General features: G+C 44.1%; 1 protein-coding gene across 1 annotated transcript in view; it reads right to left on the bottom strand.

Moving 5' to 3' along the window:
• Positions 1–8847: 8847 nt before the first annotated feature.
• Positions 8848–21980, bottom strand: part of LOC126481893 (uncharacterized) — a 148705-nt gene continuing 135572 nt past the window's right edge. The window contains exons 8-9 of the mRNA XM_050105851.1: positions 15279–15479; positions 8848–8915 (exon numbers count right to left, since the gene is read on the bottom strand). Coding sequence (XP_049961808.1) covers positions 8848–8915; positions 15279–15479 — 269 coding nt within the window. The remainder of the gene's footprint in view (positions 8916–15278; positions 15480–21980) is intronic.

Here is a 21980-nt window from a genome sequence, read left to right as displayed (position 1 = left end):
CTCTTCTTCCCAATTCTATTCAATACCTAATCATTAGTTATGTGATCTACCAATCTAATATTCAGCATTCATCTATAGCACCACATTTCGAAAGCTTCTATTCTCTTCTTGTTTGAACTATTTATCGCCCACGTTTCACTTCCATACATGGCTACACTCCATACAAATACTTTCAGAAACGACTTCCTGACATTTAAATCTATACTCGATGTTAACAAATTTTTCTTATTCAGAAACGCTTTCCTTGCCATTGCCAGTCTACATTTTATATCCTCTCTACTTCGACCATCATCAGTTATTTTGCTCCCCAAATAGCAAAACTCTATTACTACTTTAAGTGTCTCATTTCATAATCTAATTCCCTCAGCATCACCTGATATAATTCGACTACATTCCACTATCCTCGTTATGCTTTTGTTGATGTTCATCTTATACCCTCTTTTCAGGACACTGTCCATTCCGTTCAACTGCTCTTCCAAGTCCTTTGCTGTCTCTGACAGAATTACAATGTCATCGGCGAACGTCAAAGTTTTTATTTCTTCTCCATGGATTTTAATACCTACTCCGAATTTTTCTTTTGTTTCCTTTACTGCTTGCTCAATATACAGATTGAATAAGATCGGGGAGATGCTACAACCCTGTCTCACTTCCTTCCCAACCACTGCTTCCCTTTCATGTCCCTCAACTCTTATAACTGCCAACTGCTTTCTGTACAAATTGTAAATAGCCTTTCGCTCCCTGTGTTTTACCCCTGCCACCTTCAGAATTTGAAAGAGAGTATTCCAGTTAACATTGTCAAAAGCTTTCGCTAAGTCTACAAATGCTAGAAACGTAGGTTTGCCTTTTCTTAATCTTTCTTCTAAGATAAGTCGTAGGGTCAGTATTGCCTCACGTGTTCCAACATTTCTACGGATTCCAAACTGATCTTCCCCGATGTCGGATTCTAGCAGTTTTTCCATTCGTCTGTAAAGAATTCGCGTTAGTATTTTGCAGCCATGACTTATTAAACTGATAGTTCGGTAATTTTCACATTTGTCAATACCTGCTTTCTTTGGGATTGGAATTATTATATTTTTCTTGAAGTCTGAGGGTATTTCGCCTGTCTCATACGTCTTGCTCACCAGATGATAGAGTTTTGTCAGGACTGGCGCTCCCTAGGCTGTCAGTAATTCTAATGGAATACTGTCTATTGCGGGGGCCTTGTTTAGACTCAGGTCTTTAGTGCTCTGTCAAACTCTTCACGCAGTATCATATCTCCCATTTCATCTTCATCTACATCCTCTTCCATTTCCATAATATTGTCTTCAAGTACATCGCCATTGTATAGACCCTCTATATACTCCTTCCGGCTTTCTGCTTTCCCTTCTTTGCTTAGAACTGGGTTTCCATCAAAGCTCTTGATATTCATGCAAGTGGTTCTCCTTTCTCCAAAGGTCTCTTTAATTTTCCTGTCGGCAGTATCCATCTGACCCCTAGTGAGATAAGCCTCTACATCCTTACATTTGTCCTCTAACTATCCCTGCTAAGCCATTTTGGACTTCCTGTCGATCTCATTTTTGAGACGTTTGTATTCCTTTTTGCCGACTTCATTTACTGCATTTTAATATTTTCTCCTTTCATCAATTAAATTTAATAATTCTTCTGTTACCCAAGGGTTTCTACTAGCCGTCGTCTTTTTACCTATTTGATCTTCTGCTGCCTTCACTATTTCATCCCTCAAAGGTATCAGTTCTTCCTCTACTGTATTTCTTTCCCCCTTTCCTGTCAATTTTTCCCTTATGCTCTCCCTGAATCCCTGTACAACCTCTGGTTTAGTCAGTTTATACAGGTCCCATCTCCTTAAATTCCCGCCTTTTTGCAATTTCTTCAGTTTTAATCTACAGTTCATAACCAATTGATTGTGGTCAGAGTCCACATCTGCCCCTGGAAATGTCTTACAATTTAAATGATCTGATATCTTCTAGTATCTCCAGGGTTCTTCCATGTATACAACCATCTTTCATGATCTTTGAACCAAGTGTTAGCTATGATTAAGTTATGCTCTGCGCAAAATTCTACCAGGCGGCTTCCTCTTTCATCTCTTAGCCCCAATCCATATTAACCTACTATGATTCCTTCTCTCCCTTTTCCTACTCTCGAATTCCAGTCACCAATGACTATTAAATTTTCGTCTCCCTTCACTACCTAAATAATTTTTTTTATCTCATCATACATTTCATCAATTTCTTCATCATCTGCAGAGCTAGTTGGCATATAAACTTGTACTACTGTCGTAGGCGTGGGCTTCGTGTCTATCTTGGCCACAATAATGCGTTCACTATGCTGTTTGTAGCAGCTTACCCGCACTTCTATTTTTTTAATTCATTATTAAACCTACTCCTGCATTATTCCTATTTGATTTTGTATTTATAACCCTGTATTCACCTGCCCAAAAGTCTTGTTCCTCCTGCCACCGAACTTCACTAATTCCCACTATATCTAACGTTAACCTATTCATTTCCCTTTTTTAAATTTTCTAACCGACCTGCCCGATTAAGGGAGCTGACATTTCACGCTCCGATCCGAGGAACGCCAATTTTCTTTCTCATGATAACGACGTCCCCTTGAGTAGTATCCGCTCGGAGATCCGAATGGGGGACTATTTTAACTCCGGAATATTTTACACAAGAGGACACCATCATCATTTAATCATACAATAAAGCTGCATGCCCTCGGGAATAATTACGGCTGTAGTTTCCCCTTGCTTTCAGCCGTTCGCAGTACCAGAACAGCAAAGCCATTTTGGTTAGTGTTACAAGGCCATATCAGCCAATCATCCAGACTGTTGCCCCTGCAACTACTGAAAAGGCTACTACCCCTCTTCAGGAACCACATGTTTGTCTGGCCTCTCAGCAGATACCCCTCCGTTGTAGTTGCACCTATGGTACGGCTATCTGTATCGTTGCGGCACGCAAGCCTCCCCACCAACGGCAAGGTCCATGGTTCATGGGGGTGACGAGGCCCAATGTAATACATATACTCACTCTGGGTCATTGTAGTCCAAAATATTGTGAATTTTATTTGTCCGTTTTTTCCATTTCGGTGTAATTCCCGATTATTTCTTTCTTTAGATATGAACAGTTTTCTCTGTAAGTTCACTTCTTTCGACTAGTAATGGCTATTCTCAATCCGAACAATTATCAGATTACCTCTAATACATGTTTTCTATAGTAAGCAGAACCGTTCCTGAAAGCCGAGACCCTTTGCATTTATGAACGCGATACATCTTTTACACTGCAACGCTAACTAAAGTATGGTTTTGAAAGTCTAGTTTCTGTAGCCTTAATGTGTTTCAGCCAAATAAGAATCCATTTATAACAATTTTAATTAGCCTTTCTAGGAAGTGTATTGCCGGTTATCTGAATTCATTTTAAGTGACCAAAACAGTTCACTGTAAATTCCCCAAATGTATTTTAGCAAACATGAACTTCGTCTTTCGTATTACAGGTTGTATCAAAAAGAATCATCCGATTTAAAAAAAAATCATTACTGTTATGTTATTTGAGATACATGCATGAACAGCGTACTGTCGGGAAGATCAAACTCGAGTTTTACGTGCTTCCCCCTAGATTTCAGCAGTGTGCGTCCACTTCAGTTGTAGTCAAAATGTCTGGACAACAGAAAGCGTTTTGTGTTCTACGTTTTGCGCAATGCGGGTCAGTAACAACTGTTCAGCGTAACTTTAGTACTAGTTATGGTGTGTATCCTCTTACAGCAAAGAACATTAGGCGATGGTGTGATAAATTACTATAAACAGGTCGTTTGTGTAAAGGCAAATCGCCGGGCCGTCCCCGAGTGTCTGACACAGACGTCGAAAGCATCCGCTATAGTTTCACAAAAAGTCCGTAGAAATCCCTTCCCCTTGCAGCTCGACAGCTCAACATATCCCCGATGTCCGTCTGGCGTATGTTGCGTCGACTTTCACACATGAAACCATACGAAATTCAGCTACTGCAAGCTCTTCGTGAAGGTGACAAACAACAACGCGTGGAGTTCTGTAATTTCGTTCTTGGCAAGTTGGAGGATGACAGTTTTCTTCCACGGAACAACCATATGAAGTTGTACAACATGAGAGGGACTCTCCAAAATGTAATGTGTTTTGTACAGTTTCACAGGAAAAGGTGTATGGTCCATTTTTATTTGGCGAGGAGACTGTTACAGGAAGCACATATCTCGAGATGCTTGAGAACTTTCTATCCCACAATAGGAGACTGACTCGAACGACTTCATTTGCAACATGATGGGGCACCACCACACTGGCATCTGGAACTGCAGGAATTTTTAAACGAAAGGATTACTGAACGTCAGATCGGTCGCTCTGGACCAAATGATGCAGCCCTACATTACTAGCCTCCAATATCACCGGGCTTGGCTATATGTGATTATTCTTGTGAGGGTTTATAAAAGACTCAGTTTATGTGCCTCCGTTAACAACAACAATGAATGAACTGAGACATCGCATAACAGCTGCTGTGGAAGCTGTAACGCAAGACATGCTTGCTGCAATGTGCGAACAATTTGAGTATCGCACTAACATACGCTGTGCATCTCAAGGGGGACATACTGAACACCTATGAAAAGGTATGAAGAAAAGCTTTTTGAGTTTTCCGTTCATCAAAAAACAAAATTCATAGTATATGTTTATTAGTTTCAGAAATAAAGAAATGCAAATCAGATGATTCTTTTTGATACACCCTGTATGTTAAACTAGGAGTACATGTCTGAAAGAAAACGCTTGTCTTTTGTACTAAGTTCTCTTTGCTCTTTGTTGCATGCCATTAGAATGTGGTTTTTAATATAATCTGATCCATATATTTTTCCAATTTCAAGCAAAGTTTGTCAAAATTTAGGAAGCCTATAATGGCTAAATGGCCTCAAGTTCTTAGCACACATTTCCACACACATGTCAGCCATTAAGTCTTCGTCCTCTTTAGAAAATGTTATGGAATGAGGAAACTGTTAGTCAGATTTACAAGCGTGTCGTAACATACTCGAGGTTCTCGAAATTATTTAGCAACTTTTTCCACAATTTCCATAGTGGGACTAATAACGATTTATGCGTTTGCACGGCGCATTCCACTGATGAATTCTTCTCGGGTTATCAGCCGAGTGGTGGCGTCGTCTAGTCGTAACGTTTCAATGAGTTTCGTACCCATCATCTTCTGGGGAAGTGTCGGGATGTTGACGCTGACGCTGAAAAGGCGAGCCTGTCCTTCGCTCGAGATGGTGCAGTTTAGACAAAATTGTCATTCCTGCGGTTCCTAGGAGGTAGAGAATAGATATTACCGTTCTTGTTGATTTGTCCTTGCTGGTGGGGCCTGTAAAAGAGGAGAGGTAGACACACTCTGATGAGGAATTAGTAAAATTTAATTACTCAGCAGGTCAGGCCAATGCGTGGTTGGCCTGTGGTGACGTTGTTGGCCCAGTCCTCGGATGAGCCGGTTGCGGGAGTGGCCCGCTTTCTCGTAGAACTTCTTGGCGATGGCGCGAATCCTATCTCTGAGAAGCTGGATCCCGGTGTCCTCGTGGAGTTGGCGCGTCGAGTAGCGCCTTGGAAGATACATGGCAGTCTTCAGAGCGCGGTTCTGTATCCGCTGCAGAGTTACAATATGAACATCCGCGGCTTTCCCCCATACCACGGCCGCATACACTAACAGTGGCCAGACCAATGTTAGGTATAGCGCGATGTTGTGTTGCGGTGGCAATGACAACTCCGGGTTCAGCAGCGGATATCCATTGTTCAAAAAGTTTGAACTCGAGACCGTCGTGCCACACCGAGTCAAACACTCTGGAGACTTCGAGGAACACTGCCCCAAGGTATTCCATTGTTTCCAGTGCCCTAATCGCCGGTTCTACCAGCCGCAGGAACTGATAGGAAGCGGCATGTTCTTCTCGAAACCCGAACTGCTCTTCCGGGATGATGCCATCCTGGGTGACGTGCCGCATCAGTCTTCTCGCGTACAGCCTCACGAAAACCTTCGAGAGGCACGCAAGCAGGCTGATGGGTCGGTAGCTGGAGGCCTAGAGTGGTCCTTGCTGGATTTCAGAATGGCCACAATCTCTGCGTGGAAACACGCACAGAGGTAGACACTTGATCGGAGGATCTCGTTGAAAACATCGGCAAGTTGCCGGTGTAGTCCCGGTGGAAGGTTCTTCAGCAGGAGGTTTGTGACGCTGCCTCCAGCCTTCTTGAGGTTCAGCAAGTGGAGCTGCACCAGAACTTCCTCCGTTATCTTCTCGATAACATCCCCTTCCTCCATTGCGGCGAAGCAGGTTGGTAGTTGCTCGTGGACCCGCCGTATGTGTTGCACGTCGATGACGTCGGCCACCGGTGTGAAGTTCGCTGCGAATGCGTCAGCCAGATAGCCGGCTTTTGCGTCCGGGTCGCTGGCGGAGTCGTTCCCGATCTGTAAGGGTAGTATTCGCTGTCGCCGGCGTAGGAAAGATTTTACCACCCTCCATCCACTACCATCTTCAGGATTGAGGGTAGACATAAGGTCTGCCCATTCCTGGTTCCAGCGTTGCTGGACTGCTGCCTTAATTTCCCGTCTCATGTGGTTTAAGCGGCGCTTCGTGTCTGGTTGGCGAGTGAGCTGCCATTCACGAAACAATCGGTTCTTCTCGGTGATCGCGTCCAGAATAGGGCGCGGTACCTGTCGCGAGAAGTCTCGTGGCCCTTGGCGACGTCTCGGCGTGGCTTCATCTGCTGGTTGTATTGTTCGGGTGAAGAGTGCTAGGGCAGCGTCTGCCCCTACCTCTGCGGGGTTTGGCGCGTCTTCGAGCAGTTCGAGGGCTTTCGTCCGAAATCGCTCGGTGTCCAGCCTGCGACAGCTAGGACAGCTCTCTGGAAGAGAAGCTCTGACTACGTCGAGACCAAAAATGACTGGTAAGTGATCGAAGGATAGGACCATTCGCGTCTCTGCGGTCACGAATTGCCCGATTCCCTTGAGAAGAGCAATAACGAGCTCGTCCGGTTGTCCCCGTACAGGAAAGATCGTGGGGTCAAACGGACCCACGGTGATCGTGCCATTACGGAGAACAGTGCGGGAGAGGCGGTACCAGCTGCGGTTGACAGTTCCCCAGTTCCATTCGGTGTATTTGGCGTTGAAATCCCAAGCAATAAAAGCTCGCCCCTCCAATGACAGCACGGCGTCGAAGTCGGCCTCATCTAGCGGTCTGCCAGGCGGCCGGTACACCAACACAAAAAGAATCTTTCCGGCGGTGGTGTTGACGGCCACTCCTGTGGCCTCCAGCGCATTAAGCGCCGGCAGTTGAACCTGGTGGTGGCGCAGTGACTTCTTTACGTAGATGGCAGTGCCGCCCCCTTGGGCGCAAGGCAGATGTCGACCGCCTCGTCACGTAAGAATTGCGAAATTCGCCCTGCTGGGGGTGGAGGCACCTAGCGTTGAACGTGCAAATGGTTAACCAATAAATATGGTCGTTATCCAAATGTTCAAAAGTGTGTGAAATCTTATGGGACTTAACTGCTAAGGTCATCAGTCCCTAAGCTTACACACTACTTAACCTAAATTGTCCTAAGGAGGGAGGAAACGAACCTCCGCAGGGACCAGCCGCACAGTCCATGACCGCAGCGCCACAGACCGCTCGGCTAATCCCGCGCGGCGGTCGTTATCCATTTTAAGGCTCGTTTCTCCCGGCAACGGCCTGGAGGGCCGCCGTCACCGCACAAGCGCGCCCAGCTCTGTGGTGTCTTCCTTCGCTGTTTCGGGAAGGTTTGACTCCATCGCGACATTTCCCGTAGTCGGCAGCGGAGCAGCGTGCTGGGAACGCCCTGCGCGGGCGGCAACCCTCCTCGCAGGCGCGGGCACCGGCAAGCCTGCTCCCCCGACTGCAGACGGCGCCGACGGCGATGGCAGCTGCGACGGTTGCGGTGCCGGTGCGGCCTCCCCTGCGAGCGACTTCGGCATCTCGGAGGAAGCGGCCGGTTTCCCCTTAGCGACGTCTGCGAAGCTGCGACTCGGATTTACGCGGCTGGTGCGCTTCCCGTGCTCGAATGCGTCGCATCCTCGACAGCAGGCGACGTGGTCTCCATTGTAGTTGCAGCACCTCGGCCGGTCTTCTTTCTTCTTTGGGCAGTCACGCGACTGGTGCTCCTCGGCGCACTTGAGCAGCACTCAGGCATCCTGCAATATTCTGCTACGTGATCCATGCGCTGGCCGTTGAAGCACTGGGCTCGCCTGTCTTTCGCACTGAGTGGTTCGACTTTGACATCTAAGTCGGCAATATTGTTAACCTGATAAATTTTCTGGTTGTCAACGTTGTCAACCAATACCAATAGGAACAAAGGTATGTCCCTGTGGGTCCTGGACGACCACATCAGGCCGACGTGGCGGTTCTGGAAGCCGATTTCCTCCACCTGTCGCTGTAGGAATGCCGGTTCCATCTTCAGCGGCAGGTGGCAAAAGACGACCCTCAGTTGCATCAGCTGTTCAGTGCTCTGCGTGAAGCAGTGCTACCTCTCGGTTTCGCAGAGCTGTATGACTTTCGCGTGGTCCTTTATGCATTCTGCTCTAACCTTGTACGTGTCGGTTCCCGCGATCATTTTTCGCGGTTTTACGACAGAGCTTCTCTCTCAGCTCACCATAGCCCTCCCGCCAGTGGATTGTGGTCGGCGGCGGGCGGCGGGGCTGTTTCGTCGCCATAGTCGGTGTGGTCCCGTCCCCGTCAGTCTCGACTACTTCCGGCAGATCTGTATACCGGTTTGCAACATGGATCCGTTCCGGCGTCACCAGTTCGAACACCCTGGCTCTCGCTGTGTGGCGCCTGGAGGGCGCGTTGAAGCCTTCTTCATCGGGTTTCCTCGGCGATGCGGTCGTCCTGCGACGCACCCTCCTCTTCTTCCGCCTGGCGGAAGACTAAGAAGAAATTAAGAATTGGTGTGTATGTTCCAGACACGAAACAGAGCTCAAGTCCAGCATGGGAAAAGTTTTCGTGTGTTTATGAAGCAGTTTCAAATAAATCGTTATTTGATGAATTCTTCTCGGGTTATTAGCCGAGTGGTGGCGTCGTCTTGTCGCAACGTTCCAATGAGTTTCGTACCCATCATCTTTTGGCGAAGCGTCTGAAGCTGTGCAGCGCCAACGGTTTCTGGGACTAGATTTTCAAAGATGCAGTGGAGATACGTCTGCACAACAATTTAGTAAACAGGGATACCGGTTTTCAGCTCAGTGCAGCGCGGAATCCCACAATTGACAAAATATGTCACGAACGCTCCGATCTGAAGGCAGCGGCATTCGCAGACAGATTGGATAGCCACCGAGCACACAGCATCCCGACACTTCGCCAGAAGATGATGGGTACGAAACTCATTGAAACGTTGCGACAAGACGAGGCCACCACTCGGCTGATAACCCGAGAAGAATTCATCAAATAACGATTTATTTCAGCTGCTTCATAAACACACGAAAACTTTTCCCATGCTGGACTTGGGATCTGTTTCGTGACTAGAACATACACACCAATTCTTAATTTCTTCTCAGTTTTCTTTAAGTTTGGTTTGTTGACTTCGCTGTTCCCACCGTTCACCGTTAAGATAGCTGAGCTGCAGTCAAACTACCTACTCAAAAATATAGTTTGCCATGCAGTAGTCACGTCGGATTGACAGCGTAGTCCGTTATCAAGTGAAGCAGGCTGAACGTATGCCGTGAACCTTGCCAGGCTGCAGGGAACCAAGGTGGCCAGCCTTGACCATTTTGCTTCAGCACACATGCACTCATGTGTCTCCGTTGCGGCAGGCTGAGCTGCTTTAATGGGTACGGCGGGGAGATAAGGTCAGGTAAGCTGGAAGGAATATTTGTACACCTTTGGGACTTAAGAAGCAGAGTAGCACTGGCAAAAAGGGCATTTCTGGCCAAGGGAATTCTGCCAGTATCAAACAAAGCCCTTAATTTGAAGAAAAAAATTCTGAAAATATACGTTTGGAGCACAGCACTGCAAGCTAGTGAAACGCGGGCTGTGGGAAAACCGCAACAAAAGAGAATCGAGCATTTGAGATGTGGTGCTACAGAAGAATGTTGAAAATAAGATGGACTGATAAGTTAAGGAATGAGGAGGTTTTCTATACAATCGACGAGGAAAGGAATATGTGGAAAGCACTGACAAGAAGATGGGACAAAATGATAGGACACCTGTTAAGACATCAGGGAATAACTTCCATGGTATTAGACGGAGGTGAAGAGGGTAGAAACTGTAGACCCGAAAAACCAAGATAAGTACTGTAGACAACAATCTGAAAAGCGGGCTAAGAGCTACGATCATTTGTAGTAGTGCACATAAGGCCCGAAAGATAGTATGAGCGGTATGTGCCGTACCACTGCTGAGGCTAAATCGGTCTAAGTGCCACAAGGCTTTGTAATCGTCTGTAGTGTGTGACAGAGATTTTGACCAGACTGAACATCGTACGCGACTTTAACAATATCAGCCAAGAACCTAAGGGCCTGCTGACCTTTTTATATTTTAAAAAAGCAGCCGACGCACCTTTTAGCACAACGTAAATAAATACTTCCAAATATTTCATAGTGTCGTCAAGATGAGGAAAATGTTTCACTAATTTGAAGACTGGAACGCCTGAAAGACTTTCAGGAAAGGGATTATCACTGACATTATAAAGTACTTTGTTTCACAGTCACAACAACGTAAAAAAAGCCTGTCAGCTGAAAAGAAAAAGGATCTGCAACAGGTGCTGCCGTATTGGAAAGTAGCTAAAACAACATTTTTCGAACAGTTAATCAATTAATATTGCTTTGTGCTTTACAAAAGTAAAAGAAGAATTAAAAGTAATTTAATCACAGTGTATTGTATCTGTAAAATGTTTATTATTAACAAAATTGATAAATGCTTGAGATTTCTTTCGTTGGCACTTGTCTCATTTTTACTGATACCTGTATGGCATTTGGGCATCCTGCGTTTTTATGAATAAAATATTTAGTTTCATTGATATAATATGTGGAACTTCCAAAATTTTGCGATAGCTGTGCGAGTCTTACTACAACAAATAAATAAAAAATATTTTTGATGTTTTTTCAATGAAATAATTTTTGTCAAAACGAAAACAAAAAATGAATAACTTGGAATCAGTCTTTTGGCACGTTGACCGTTATTGATTTTCACTCTACAGGTGTTTCTCTGAGATGAAAACAGAAATTCGTGACGGGCAGCATCAGACTCGCCCATCTTCCCCAGGCTGGAGGAAGCTTCTTTCGACCAGAAAAAGGAAACCGTCCCTGGCGTACACGAGAGGTACTGGAAGAGCACATAGGCATTGCCAGGAAACGTCCTGTACTGCTGAACATACAAAGATTTCCATGACTGCGGGCCAGGGACCCACTATACCCTGGTAACTAATTAAGATACCAAATACAATACGAATATGTTTTCATCCCAGCCAGCATTCTCCAACTATGACACACCACGGAGCCGGAACTCTACATTTCCATGCAGCAGTCTCGCACGAAGTACTGAGGGTTTTCTATGCATTTGCAAGTTTGGTTGCCCTACCTTCGAGATGGAAGCTACGAACGTGAATAGGTTTCCTCCGCATAGAGGAAATGTGCTGCATCACGTGCAGGTTTCGTAGCGTAGAAAGACTGTTTTCACTCTTAGTCAAAAAATGATGCACTGTGAAGGAATTACACCACTGAGACGGAAATCGGTAGATGTAATGTTGTGTTATGTTATGTTAACCGATGACCTAAAAACGACGGAGAGGTTCCGTCCCCACCGCAACAACAGTGGCCCGCAACCCCACGACAACTACCGCAGTCCACTTCACCCCTCCGCCGCCCCACATCGAACCCAGGGTTACTGTGCGGTTCGGCCCCCGGTGGATCCCCCAGGGAGCGTCTCACACCAGACGAGTGTAACCCCTATGTTCGCATGGTGGACTTATCGTGATTTACGCGTATGTGGAGAACTTGCTGAGGCGGAATAGGGGGAACCAGCCCGCATTTACCGAGGCAGATGGAAAACCGCCTAAAAACAATCCACAGACTGGCCGGCTCACCCGACCTCGACACAAATCCACCGAGCGCATTCGTGCTGGGGACCGGCGCTACTTCGCGTCCGGAAAGACGTGCGTTAGACCTCTCTGCCAACTGGGCGGGCAGATGTAAAGTACATGTACAGACAAACAAATGATCATAATTACAGAAAAAATGGGTGATTTATTCAAGGAAAGAACTCCACAAATTGAACAAGTCAACAACGCGTTGGCCACCTCTGGTATATTGTCAAAAAGCCGAAATGGTTCGAGAACCCTGGCCATAATACTGCAAACGTTCTCAACTGGAGATAGATCCGGCGAACTTGTTGGTGTAGGCAGGATTTGGCAAACGTGAAGACAAACAGTAGAAACTCTCGCCATGTTCTGCCGGCATGAAATATAGGCCCAGGATGGCTTGCCATGAAGGGTAACAAAACGAAGGGCAGAATATCATAAACTTACCACTGTGCTGTGAGGGTGCCGCGGATGACCACCAAAGTGGTCCTGCTATGAAAACAAATGACGCCCGACCATCATTTCTGGTTGTCGGCCTGACAAGCAACAGCGATGCTCTTTTTGGTGCCATTTAATTTGATAGCATGGACACTTTGGTTTCCATCTGTGACAACTTTACAGCACTGAGCGGACGATCTGGATGGGATTCGGTTAATGAAAAGGGGACATACAATAGAAGGTTTATTTCTCCAAAACAATTAATTAATTGTAATGAATTACACTATTGTTCACAAATTACAGTGACACAAACAATCAAACTGCTTACAATATGAGGTAATAAAAATGTGAAATGTGAACAGAGAAACTTATTTGTGTCGTTTGAATCACTGCCAAACAAACTTTACAATTTGATACTTTGACAAATAATCGTTGTGCATTAAACTACATACTTTCACCTCATACAGTTAAATTTTTAAATGTGAAGCACAAATGTATAGTTTGCAATTAAATTTTCAGTTGAAGTTTCTCCTTCCTATACCTTCTCTAAAAAAGTGATAAAATATTCAACAGGCATCTCAGCTAAAATGCCCTAAAATCCTTAACACAACAACAGGTACATGAATAAATATATGTACGGCAAGGCCCAACATTAACAGCGCAAACACATACAGACTTTCTCCAACATGGGCCGCTTGCCGGTCAAAACATGTTACGACTACAGCAGCGGGCAAACTTACATAGGTAATAACACAGGCCATCTTGCAATCTTGCCAAATCAATTTACACGAAGGAGGAAGGAGGGGGGAGGGGTAAACGCAATAAATACCATACGCAAGTGCACTTGCCAAACCTACTGCTAAAATACAGTATAAAAAGCTCTCAATTAATGACAAATCCGCGATAAGCCCGGCAATATTGCACCTGAGCGCTGGTAGCCAAAATAAGGTTGACAGATACCAAGGCCTGACATCATCTTAGAGTTAACTGGTACAACAAATAAATAAGAGTAACAGAACAAGCAAATGCCAATGCTCAAGAATTTAAATAGGATTAAGTACACACGAGGCGCAAATCAATTGCTAGCACCTTGGACATCGTCTTAGGCTTAATTGACACTACAATAAAGGTAAAAAGACAGACAAATGACAATGCCCAGCAATTTAAATAAAATAAGTAAGCACAAGGCTAAAAACAATTGCTAGCAACTTAACAAGCACATATAAAAATATCAGACTGCTGCTACATCACAAACGGAACAGGCGCGCGCGCAGTCCCCAGCAAGCCAGGAAACCAACAACACACACTCCAGCAACCTAGCCAGCCTGACCACAGTAATTTCAACTCAGAATCAGGGCGCGTGCGCACACCAGCACACCAGGTCCACGCAAAACACACGCTGCTAAATAATTCCCACCAACAGATACGGGCGCCCCCCCCCCCCCTCCCCCCCTCCGGGTGGGAAAACAGGGACGACGACCGGTTACACACCATCAGAAAACTCGACACCCAGACTCCGGCTAAAACGGAAGCACGCAGAAAATATGAACAAGCTGAAGTATGGTGAAGTAAGGTGAAACGAACCCCGCCACGCAGACCGGACAGAGCAAACACACACCAAAACTGCCCTGCAGTACTTACAACTCCTGAGTGCGGAAACCCAAGCGATATCGTGGCACCCTTTTCAGAGGCTGAGAACCTCGAGCGATCTCGTGCGGGGATCCATCAGCTGTCCACTACACCACATCATCAACACGGCACACTGGCCAATGCCCAAATCAACGAGGCCCGCCAACAACGAGACCACACCCCCGTGCCGGGGCGGAAGGCAATATACCGCCAGCTCGGTGCGAATCCAACTCCCGAGCCGAGCGCGCGCGACCCCCGCGAAAAACGCTCCAGAGGGCAGCAGCCGCCTCAGCGCCTGCGCAGGCCGAACCAGACGGAAACAGAAATACAACCGAGCGAGATGGCGCAGTGGTTAGACACTGGACTCGCATTCGCGAGGACGACGGTTCAATCCCGCGTCCAGCCATCCTGATTTAGGTTTTCCGTGATTTCCCTAAATCGCTCCAGGCAAATGCCGGGATGGTTCCTCTGAAAGGGCACGGCCGACTTCCTTCCCCATCCTCCCCTAATTCGATGAGACCGATGACCACGCTGTCTGGTCTCTTTCACCAACCAACCAACCAACCAGAAATACAAGCCGCTATCGATAGTGCCGGATACGCAACGCGCCAGAGAAATGGCACAAGCACCGTTTTGGTGCCCTTCCTAGCAAGCCACACTGGACTTACATTTCAGCAAGACAGTGCCCGCCAGTCGGCGGCAAGAGTTTCTACCGCTTGTATTAGTGCTTGTCAAACCCTTCCATGGCCAGCAAAGTCATTGGATCTCTCCTCTGTTGAGGACATTTGGAGCTTTATGGATAGGTATTTTGACGATATAAAGCGCCAATTGGATATATTTTGGCACGATGTCCATCAGGAACATGTCCAACAACTGCTCGCATAAGGGCTAGATGCAGACCAACGCATTATTGACTTGTTCAATTTGTGAAGGTCTCACTCTTCATGAAGCATCAATTTTTTTCTGAAATTGTTATCATGTGTTTGTCTGTAAGTGTATATCATACATCTACCGATTTCTGCCTCTTCAGACAATTATTTCATGGAGCACTGCTTTTTTAATTTTTATTTACAGTGTATTCTTTGACGAGAAGCGTGCTGCGACCGCAATTGCGACGCGGTTCGCGTGGCTAGGGCTGCCGTTCCGCACAACTCACCGACGAACTCGGAGGTGCCGAAGGTGAGGTCTCGGCGGTACATGACGGCGCCCACGTCGGCGTAGTGCAGGTCGAGGTAGCCGTCGCGCTGGTTGCGGTGCGTGTTGTCCTCCTCGACGGCGCTCACGCTATACGAGTAGGAGGCGCAGGCGGGCAGGCACTGCGGGCACGCGGAGGAGTCGCCGCTGCCCTGCAGCAGCCCTGCGCCAACACACGTCGCACCCGCTGAGGGACGTTCACTCGGGAGAACCGTCGGCTGATGCTTCTTTTAACCAGTAAGCACATGCGTGGGGTAAAATGTACCCCGCTGTGTCTTTGATACGTTGATAGAATTGTTATGGGGGGTAGGACGTCAAACGGGTCGTCTTGGAGCAGAAGAGACACCACAGGACATTTTAATTTCCACTGTCTATACTTTTACGAATAAATACATAAAACTTTGTCAGCATGACCAGGAAGGATTCAGGATTCACAATCATAGCAGTAGAAGTTCAAAAAACTAACAAAATAATTTTTTTTACATGTGAAAGTTCATCATTTTTTCACTTATATTGGCTGCCTTTGTTACTGTAGGTACACGTTTCTTCGTAAGTAAGTGAGATTCTTCAATGAATTTTGCACAGCATACAAACCATACTTACAGGTCTATGAAACTCTAGAAATTATTTAATTTATGAAAAAATGAATGTGCTGTTACATTTTTAACTTCATGTTTAGAGACAAACTCAAGTTTTACAGTTCAGTATCTCAGTTTTTATCACAGTTTTTAATAGATTTGGAAAATTCTAGTGTTTCATACACCTGTAAGTACGGTTTGTACGCTGTGCAAAATTCATCGAAGAATCTCCCTTACTTATGAAGAAAAGTGTACCTATAGCAACAAATGCAGCCAATGGTAAGTGAAAAAAAGATGAAATACAAATGTAAAAAAATAAATTATTTTCTTATATTTTTGAACTTCCACCACTATAAGTGTAAATCCTGAATCCTTTCTGGTCATTCTGATAAAGTTTTATGAATTTATTTTTAAAAGCATAGACACTGGAAATTAAAAATTCCTGTGGTGTCTCTCCTGCTCCAAGTCGTGCCATTTGACGTCCTACCCCACTACAACTATTGCCTTCCATATTCTTTCCAACCACCTGTCCCTCCGTGCAATAATGTGTTAAGTTCTTTTCGAGTAGAGACGTGTCTTCTAGTGCCTGAGTAAAATATACCCCGCGAGTGTGATAATGTGGCAACAGTGGCCATTGAACTTTGGAAATAGATGGCAGATTCGAACATGATGAAGACATGGGATGTCCTATGTAGAACACTGTGCAGACTAAAATGAGATGGATAAAGAGCCTGAGAGCAAAAATTACGACATTTCAGATAGTGGCCGTAATACAGATACTGAGCAAGAGGTAGATAGTGACAGTTCAGAGGATGTGGCACCAATATCTCAAGCAAGCTGTAAAGGAAAGAATGGCACTGCGGTAAAAATCTGCAACACCGTGAAACGCTTGCCTTCACTTACCGAATCTGCTGACGGATCCATCAGTGGAGTGGATGAGCCAAGGCAGAAGGAAGCTAGAGTGTCTTCTAGTAGATGTGAGGAATGTTTCCATAAAAAGGATCAGAAAACCAAAACTGCATGCAACACTTGCTCTAGATTAATACGCATCGAACATTAGTTTTCAGTTTACATAGAATGTGTCTCTTATGATCCTGATGAGACATAAAGGACAAATTGTCCAGAATACAATATCGAAAGACAAACCCTCCAGATTACAATGTCTTCCTGAGATTTATTTTTTTTTAATTGTGAGAAGTGACTGCTTACATCTTAAAAGTCATTAAATACACCTTCAAAATACTCTGTTGTTTTGATGTACGTATGTACATTCGAATTACCTCAATTGCTTCATGAAAACGTTTCTTTTTCTGACTGGGATAAAAAGTACCCCCCGCGTGTCGTAACGTCATAGAAATACGTGCGTATGTTTACGGTTTAAGGAAATCACAGATGTCTAGGTCGTCTAGACCTTGTGACCGTTAAAAAGACAGGGCATAATCTCGAACTGCATAAGTTCGGGGAAGGGAATCAGTCCCTCACATTCTAGGATAAACATTGCGGTCTTTGTCTAAAGTGCTGCGTAAAACATATACAAGATGGGAAAATTGACTGGGCTCTCCTGAACACTTGTCCAGCGTCTTAACAATTGCGCTCCATAGATGTAAATTCTAGCTTCGTGCGAATTTGTTACGTGTTTCATTATGACACAGTGAATAAATTGTAGTATTCTTCTCTCGTCTCATTTTCTGAACTAATGAAAACATTCACTTACGTTGCAGTACACGGAACAGATTTTTAACTGTCGGGCAGTCTATAGGTGAAAACACGATTTGAGAAGTACTGAATGAGATGAACCAAAATTAACTGTGAAACAATTACGTAATCTTTATCAGAGAACTACTAAGAAAACATCTGTTGGTGAGGAACAGACCTGAGATACCGGAGAATCCTTTCAAAGGAAATGGAGTCAATAAATGGGACGTAGTTGCACAAGCAATGACTACGAACCTATAAATAGCTACAAAACATTCGGTAAAGCTTATATTTTCAGTAACAGTGACGATAATCTCTACATAAGAACCATAAGCAGTTATTGCAAGAAAGGATACATATAACAACTCCAGATCGTAATTGATAATGTTTTTATAAAAGCAAGTACCCAGCAACACGGTTAAAAAAGGAAGGATGGAAGATTAGGAATTACGTCCCTTCGACGAATGGCTCATTAGTAAGGAAGAACATGTTGTATTGCGAAAGGGTGAGGAAGGAAATCGCTTATCCCTTTACACCATATCAAAATTTGAGCTAATGACGGAAAACTTTAGTTTCGTTGATCGGGCCGTCCTTCCGACTACCAGAGCTACAACTCGCTCGGTCAGAATATTTTAAGGTAACGTTATTGCTAAATATATCGAATTAAATGACATATTGAAACGCATTCGGGAGGAACGGAGCACGGATCACGACCCAGCATTCGGTATACAGGTTTACGGTGGCTTACGTAAATCATACGAGAAACTAATTTCTGCCGACTATATTTTACTCAGATGCTTTTGAGTCGGTATCCAGGCTTCACTGCCATAAACCAAAGACATTACGTTATAACATTTCTTATTCGTTTCTTTTCTAACTTTATATTTAAAAGTTATTTGAATTGTCCCATATACAGCATGAAATGTGCTAACATTTTGGTTAGTGTCCTTGTCATTGCAGTAAGTTACGCCACAGCCAAGAGATTTAAAATTCGATACTTGTTGGAAAATGTTTTCTAGCACCATCTTAGATTTGACTGCATTCTTTTATTTAAAAGTCAGAATTTAAATAGATTGCTTACAAGAAATACCGATTTCTGTAGCTGCGTCTCATTTACTGGAATCATCGTTTCATCGTCTGCAAACAGAAGAGTATTTCAATAGACACTATTTGATAATTTAATTCCTGCCTCTACTAATGACTTACGTTTGTATGAAACTTCCTAACGCCTTAAACACATACGTTAAAAAGAGAGGGTGATAAAGCTACAGCCTTGTCTAAGTCCTCTATTTGCTAGAATCCATTCATTTCTTTTAATTCCCGTGTATTTGACAAAATCAGTATTTCTGTAAATTCTCCTTGCTATCAAAATGTGATGTTTGGGTAGCCCTTATTTTGTAGTACTTACCATGATTTTATTCGATACGCCTCATCAGAGCCTATGAAAGTGAAATGTTTTTTCATACTCTTATCTCCTCTTTGTTCTACTATTTGTATATGGTGAAAGATTATCCATACAGGATCGCCCTTTGTGAGTTAACGGGCGTTTATCTCTCATTTAAGTATACGGCCGAAAGAGTCAGCCTTCACGAATTGTGAAACGAACCCTGTCGTCCAGTACCGTGTGCCACAAAGAGCACAGCTTCGCCACGAGATGGGGAAATTCACAGTCGTCTATTGTGTTGAATGAGGCCTAAGTACTGTAGTGTGCGAGTGAGACAGACAAGAACCTACGTCATAGGAAAGCCCCGCAGAAACTGTTTGTGGCCAGGGAGACGAAGCAGTGTTAAATATGGTGGACCGAAGGTCGACCATAAACGGAAACATTTATGAAAACTATTTAATTCTGTAGTAGTTCAGGTAATGGAGCCACAGTAATTTTAACCTACCATCTTTCATAAAATTTCACGGTGATCCCAATAAAAACTGAATATTGATCGTATCTTTAATGGTTTAGGATTTACTGTTATAATGAAATTAACACGTTTTGTAACAAAGACGTGAATTCTAAAATCTGAGCGGTTTGGTCGAGCTTAACGATGGACATTTCATATAGAAGCGCATCATTAAAATGACAAATATTGTCAACATCAACAAAGTTTAGGGCATAGCAGTTACTTTTGTTCTTCATTTATTTATCAGAAATTACATTGGTGCAAGGCTACTGGCCGTGACGTTCAAAGTTAAGAAGAAAATTGTATTAGTTTTATGTAAAATAATGTAACGTTTATTATGTAATGGATATTATCATTACTTTATTTAGATCGTGAAAGTGGTCAAACTTTGATTATTTAAATATGTTAAAATGTAAAATAATGTAGAATAAGCTGTAGCCAATCAGATGGACAGCATCAGGAAAGGGAACTGCCCTAGTCAGTTCGGCGAGGATGTTCGACGCCCGGGAAACGCGGCCGGGGACGGGCAGAAGGAGTGCTGATGGAGACACGAAAGCGGACGGTCGGTCTTTAGGCAGCTAGGAAGTGAAACGACTTACAAAATTTCGCGTTTTGTGGTATCGCGGGACTTAGCCTCTGAGCGGTGAGCAGCCGCCAGCCTAGTGTGAACTCTAACTTTTCGAGTAGATAACGATGAGACTGAGAATGATCGAACTGTGCCAAATGGATATGCGCTCGAGTGCTACAGTAACTCTAAATACGACCACTTTCGCTATTAGTTTGCATTCTGAATAAACATTATTCCAACCACAGCGCAACTTTGTCGCCTACATCATTTATGGGTCGTTAATCTAGTTCCCGATATTATTACTACTGTTGTTATACGTTATACTAACGTTGTACGTTTCATACAATTTCGCAAACTTACCATCAGCCAGACAATTTAACCAAAGGGTCACAAGTGTCTAATTCAGGGCGTGTAATGCAACACTTGCGGTTCAAGCCCTAGACGAGTTTGAGCCAAGACATTTCGACGAAGAGGAACCGCATGTGAACCCCAACATCTTTGGGATGTTAGCTCGCACGTTTCACAAATTCGCTTTCTTCCTCACCTAGCAGACTGCAATATTTTTTAATCTGTTACTTACTATTTTAGTGCAGATTTTATATCCTGTATCTATTAGACTAATTCCTCTACAGTTTTTACAGATTTTGCAACCTTCTCTTTTGAATACTTTCCTAACTAGAACTGGTGGCCAAGAAAGAGGTATTTGGAAATTTCCACAGCATTTATGGAGTACATGAAAATTTTTAAATTTAATTACTGTACCACTATATTTAGTATAATAACATGAAACTATATGCTTCCAGAGACCTTTTCAAGTCGGAAACATGTGTTATGTATATATAAAGACTGAAGCGACAAATGAAAATTTGTACCAAGGCAAGATTTGAATCCGTCCGTGGTACATATTTTCATTCGTCGCTTCAGACATATATATCTAAAAAGTATTGTTTCGAATTTTTTGTGAAAATTCTCAAAGCTTTTCAAATAAAATAAACGTTATTAACATTCTAAATTTTTATTCTTCATGTCTATATATTTATTTCTCAACGTAATCATGCTGGCGATGAACACATTTCTCCAAGGAGAGACCAGTTTGTTGATACCATCACTGTAGAATGTTTGACGATGGTGACGAAGCCACAACGTCGCCTTTGCTTCCACCGCTTCTTCATTATCATAGTGAAGTTCTCGGAGTTGTTGTTTAAGTTTTGGAAACATAAGAAATTCGTTGGGGTCAAGTCAGGACGGTATGGAGGATGTTCGTTAACAGTGAACCCAAGGCGTCGGATTGTTGCAGATGTCTCACCGCTCGTGCGTGGTCTGGCATTGTTATGCTGAAGGAAAGGGTGCTCCACGTATGGCCGAACTCTTATGCGTTACAAACTCGATTACAGTACGATGTTTCTCACGCACCGACATAGTTACATTAAACACAGCCATGTTACACGGTACAATTCGGAGGCTTCTAGCGGTGGAGGGTTGCGGTTAGCGTCAGCGAAACAGAAAAGTCGACCGAGTAGTATACAAGTCATTTAATACCTCAACCGATATTGAGAACAGAATAAAAATTCGGAGGCATTACTTTTGAGTACACCTTCGTAGTACGACCTTTTGCGTCATCATTCTTTTGACTGATCTGAAGCGGCCTGCCACGAATTCCTCTTCTGTGCCAATCTTTTATCTCTGTTTGGTTCGATATCCACTTCATCTAATGCATGTACCTCCCTACTTTTTACATCTCAGTTCTGTGTCTAATTCTTGTAATGTTATAGGGTCTACTTCTCGAATTGGCATTAAAGCTGTTTGCTTGTTTCATTCCCTTTCTCGCAAGTGCATTATGCTTTAGCTCAGTTATAACCTTATCTCACGCTTACTCTTCAGCTTTCATGGTTAATTTCTTGACAATTGTTCTTTCGTCTTTATGTAGC

Source organism: Schistocerca serialis, chromosome 5 (assembly GCF_023864345.2).
Source record: "Schistocerca serialis cubense isolate TAMUIC-IGC-003099 chromosome 5, iqSchSeri2.2, whole genome shotgun sequence".
NCBI classification, from domain to species: domain Eukaryota; kingdom Metazoa; phylum Arthropoda; class Insecta; order Orthoptera; family Acrididae; genus Schistocerca; species Schistocerca serialis.
Note: the sequence above shows the minus strand (reverse complement) of the source record. Positions and strands in the feature narration are given on the sequence as shown.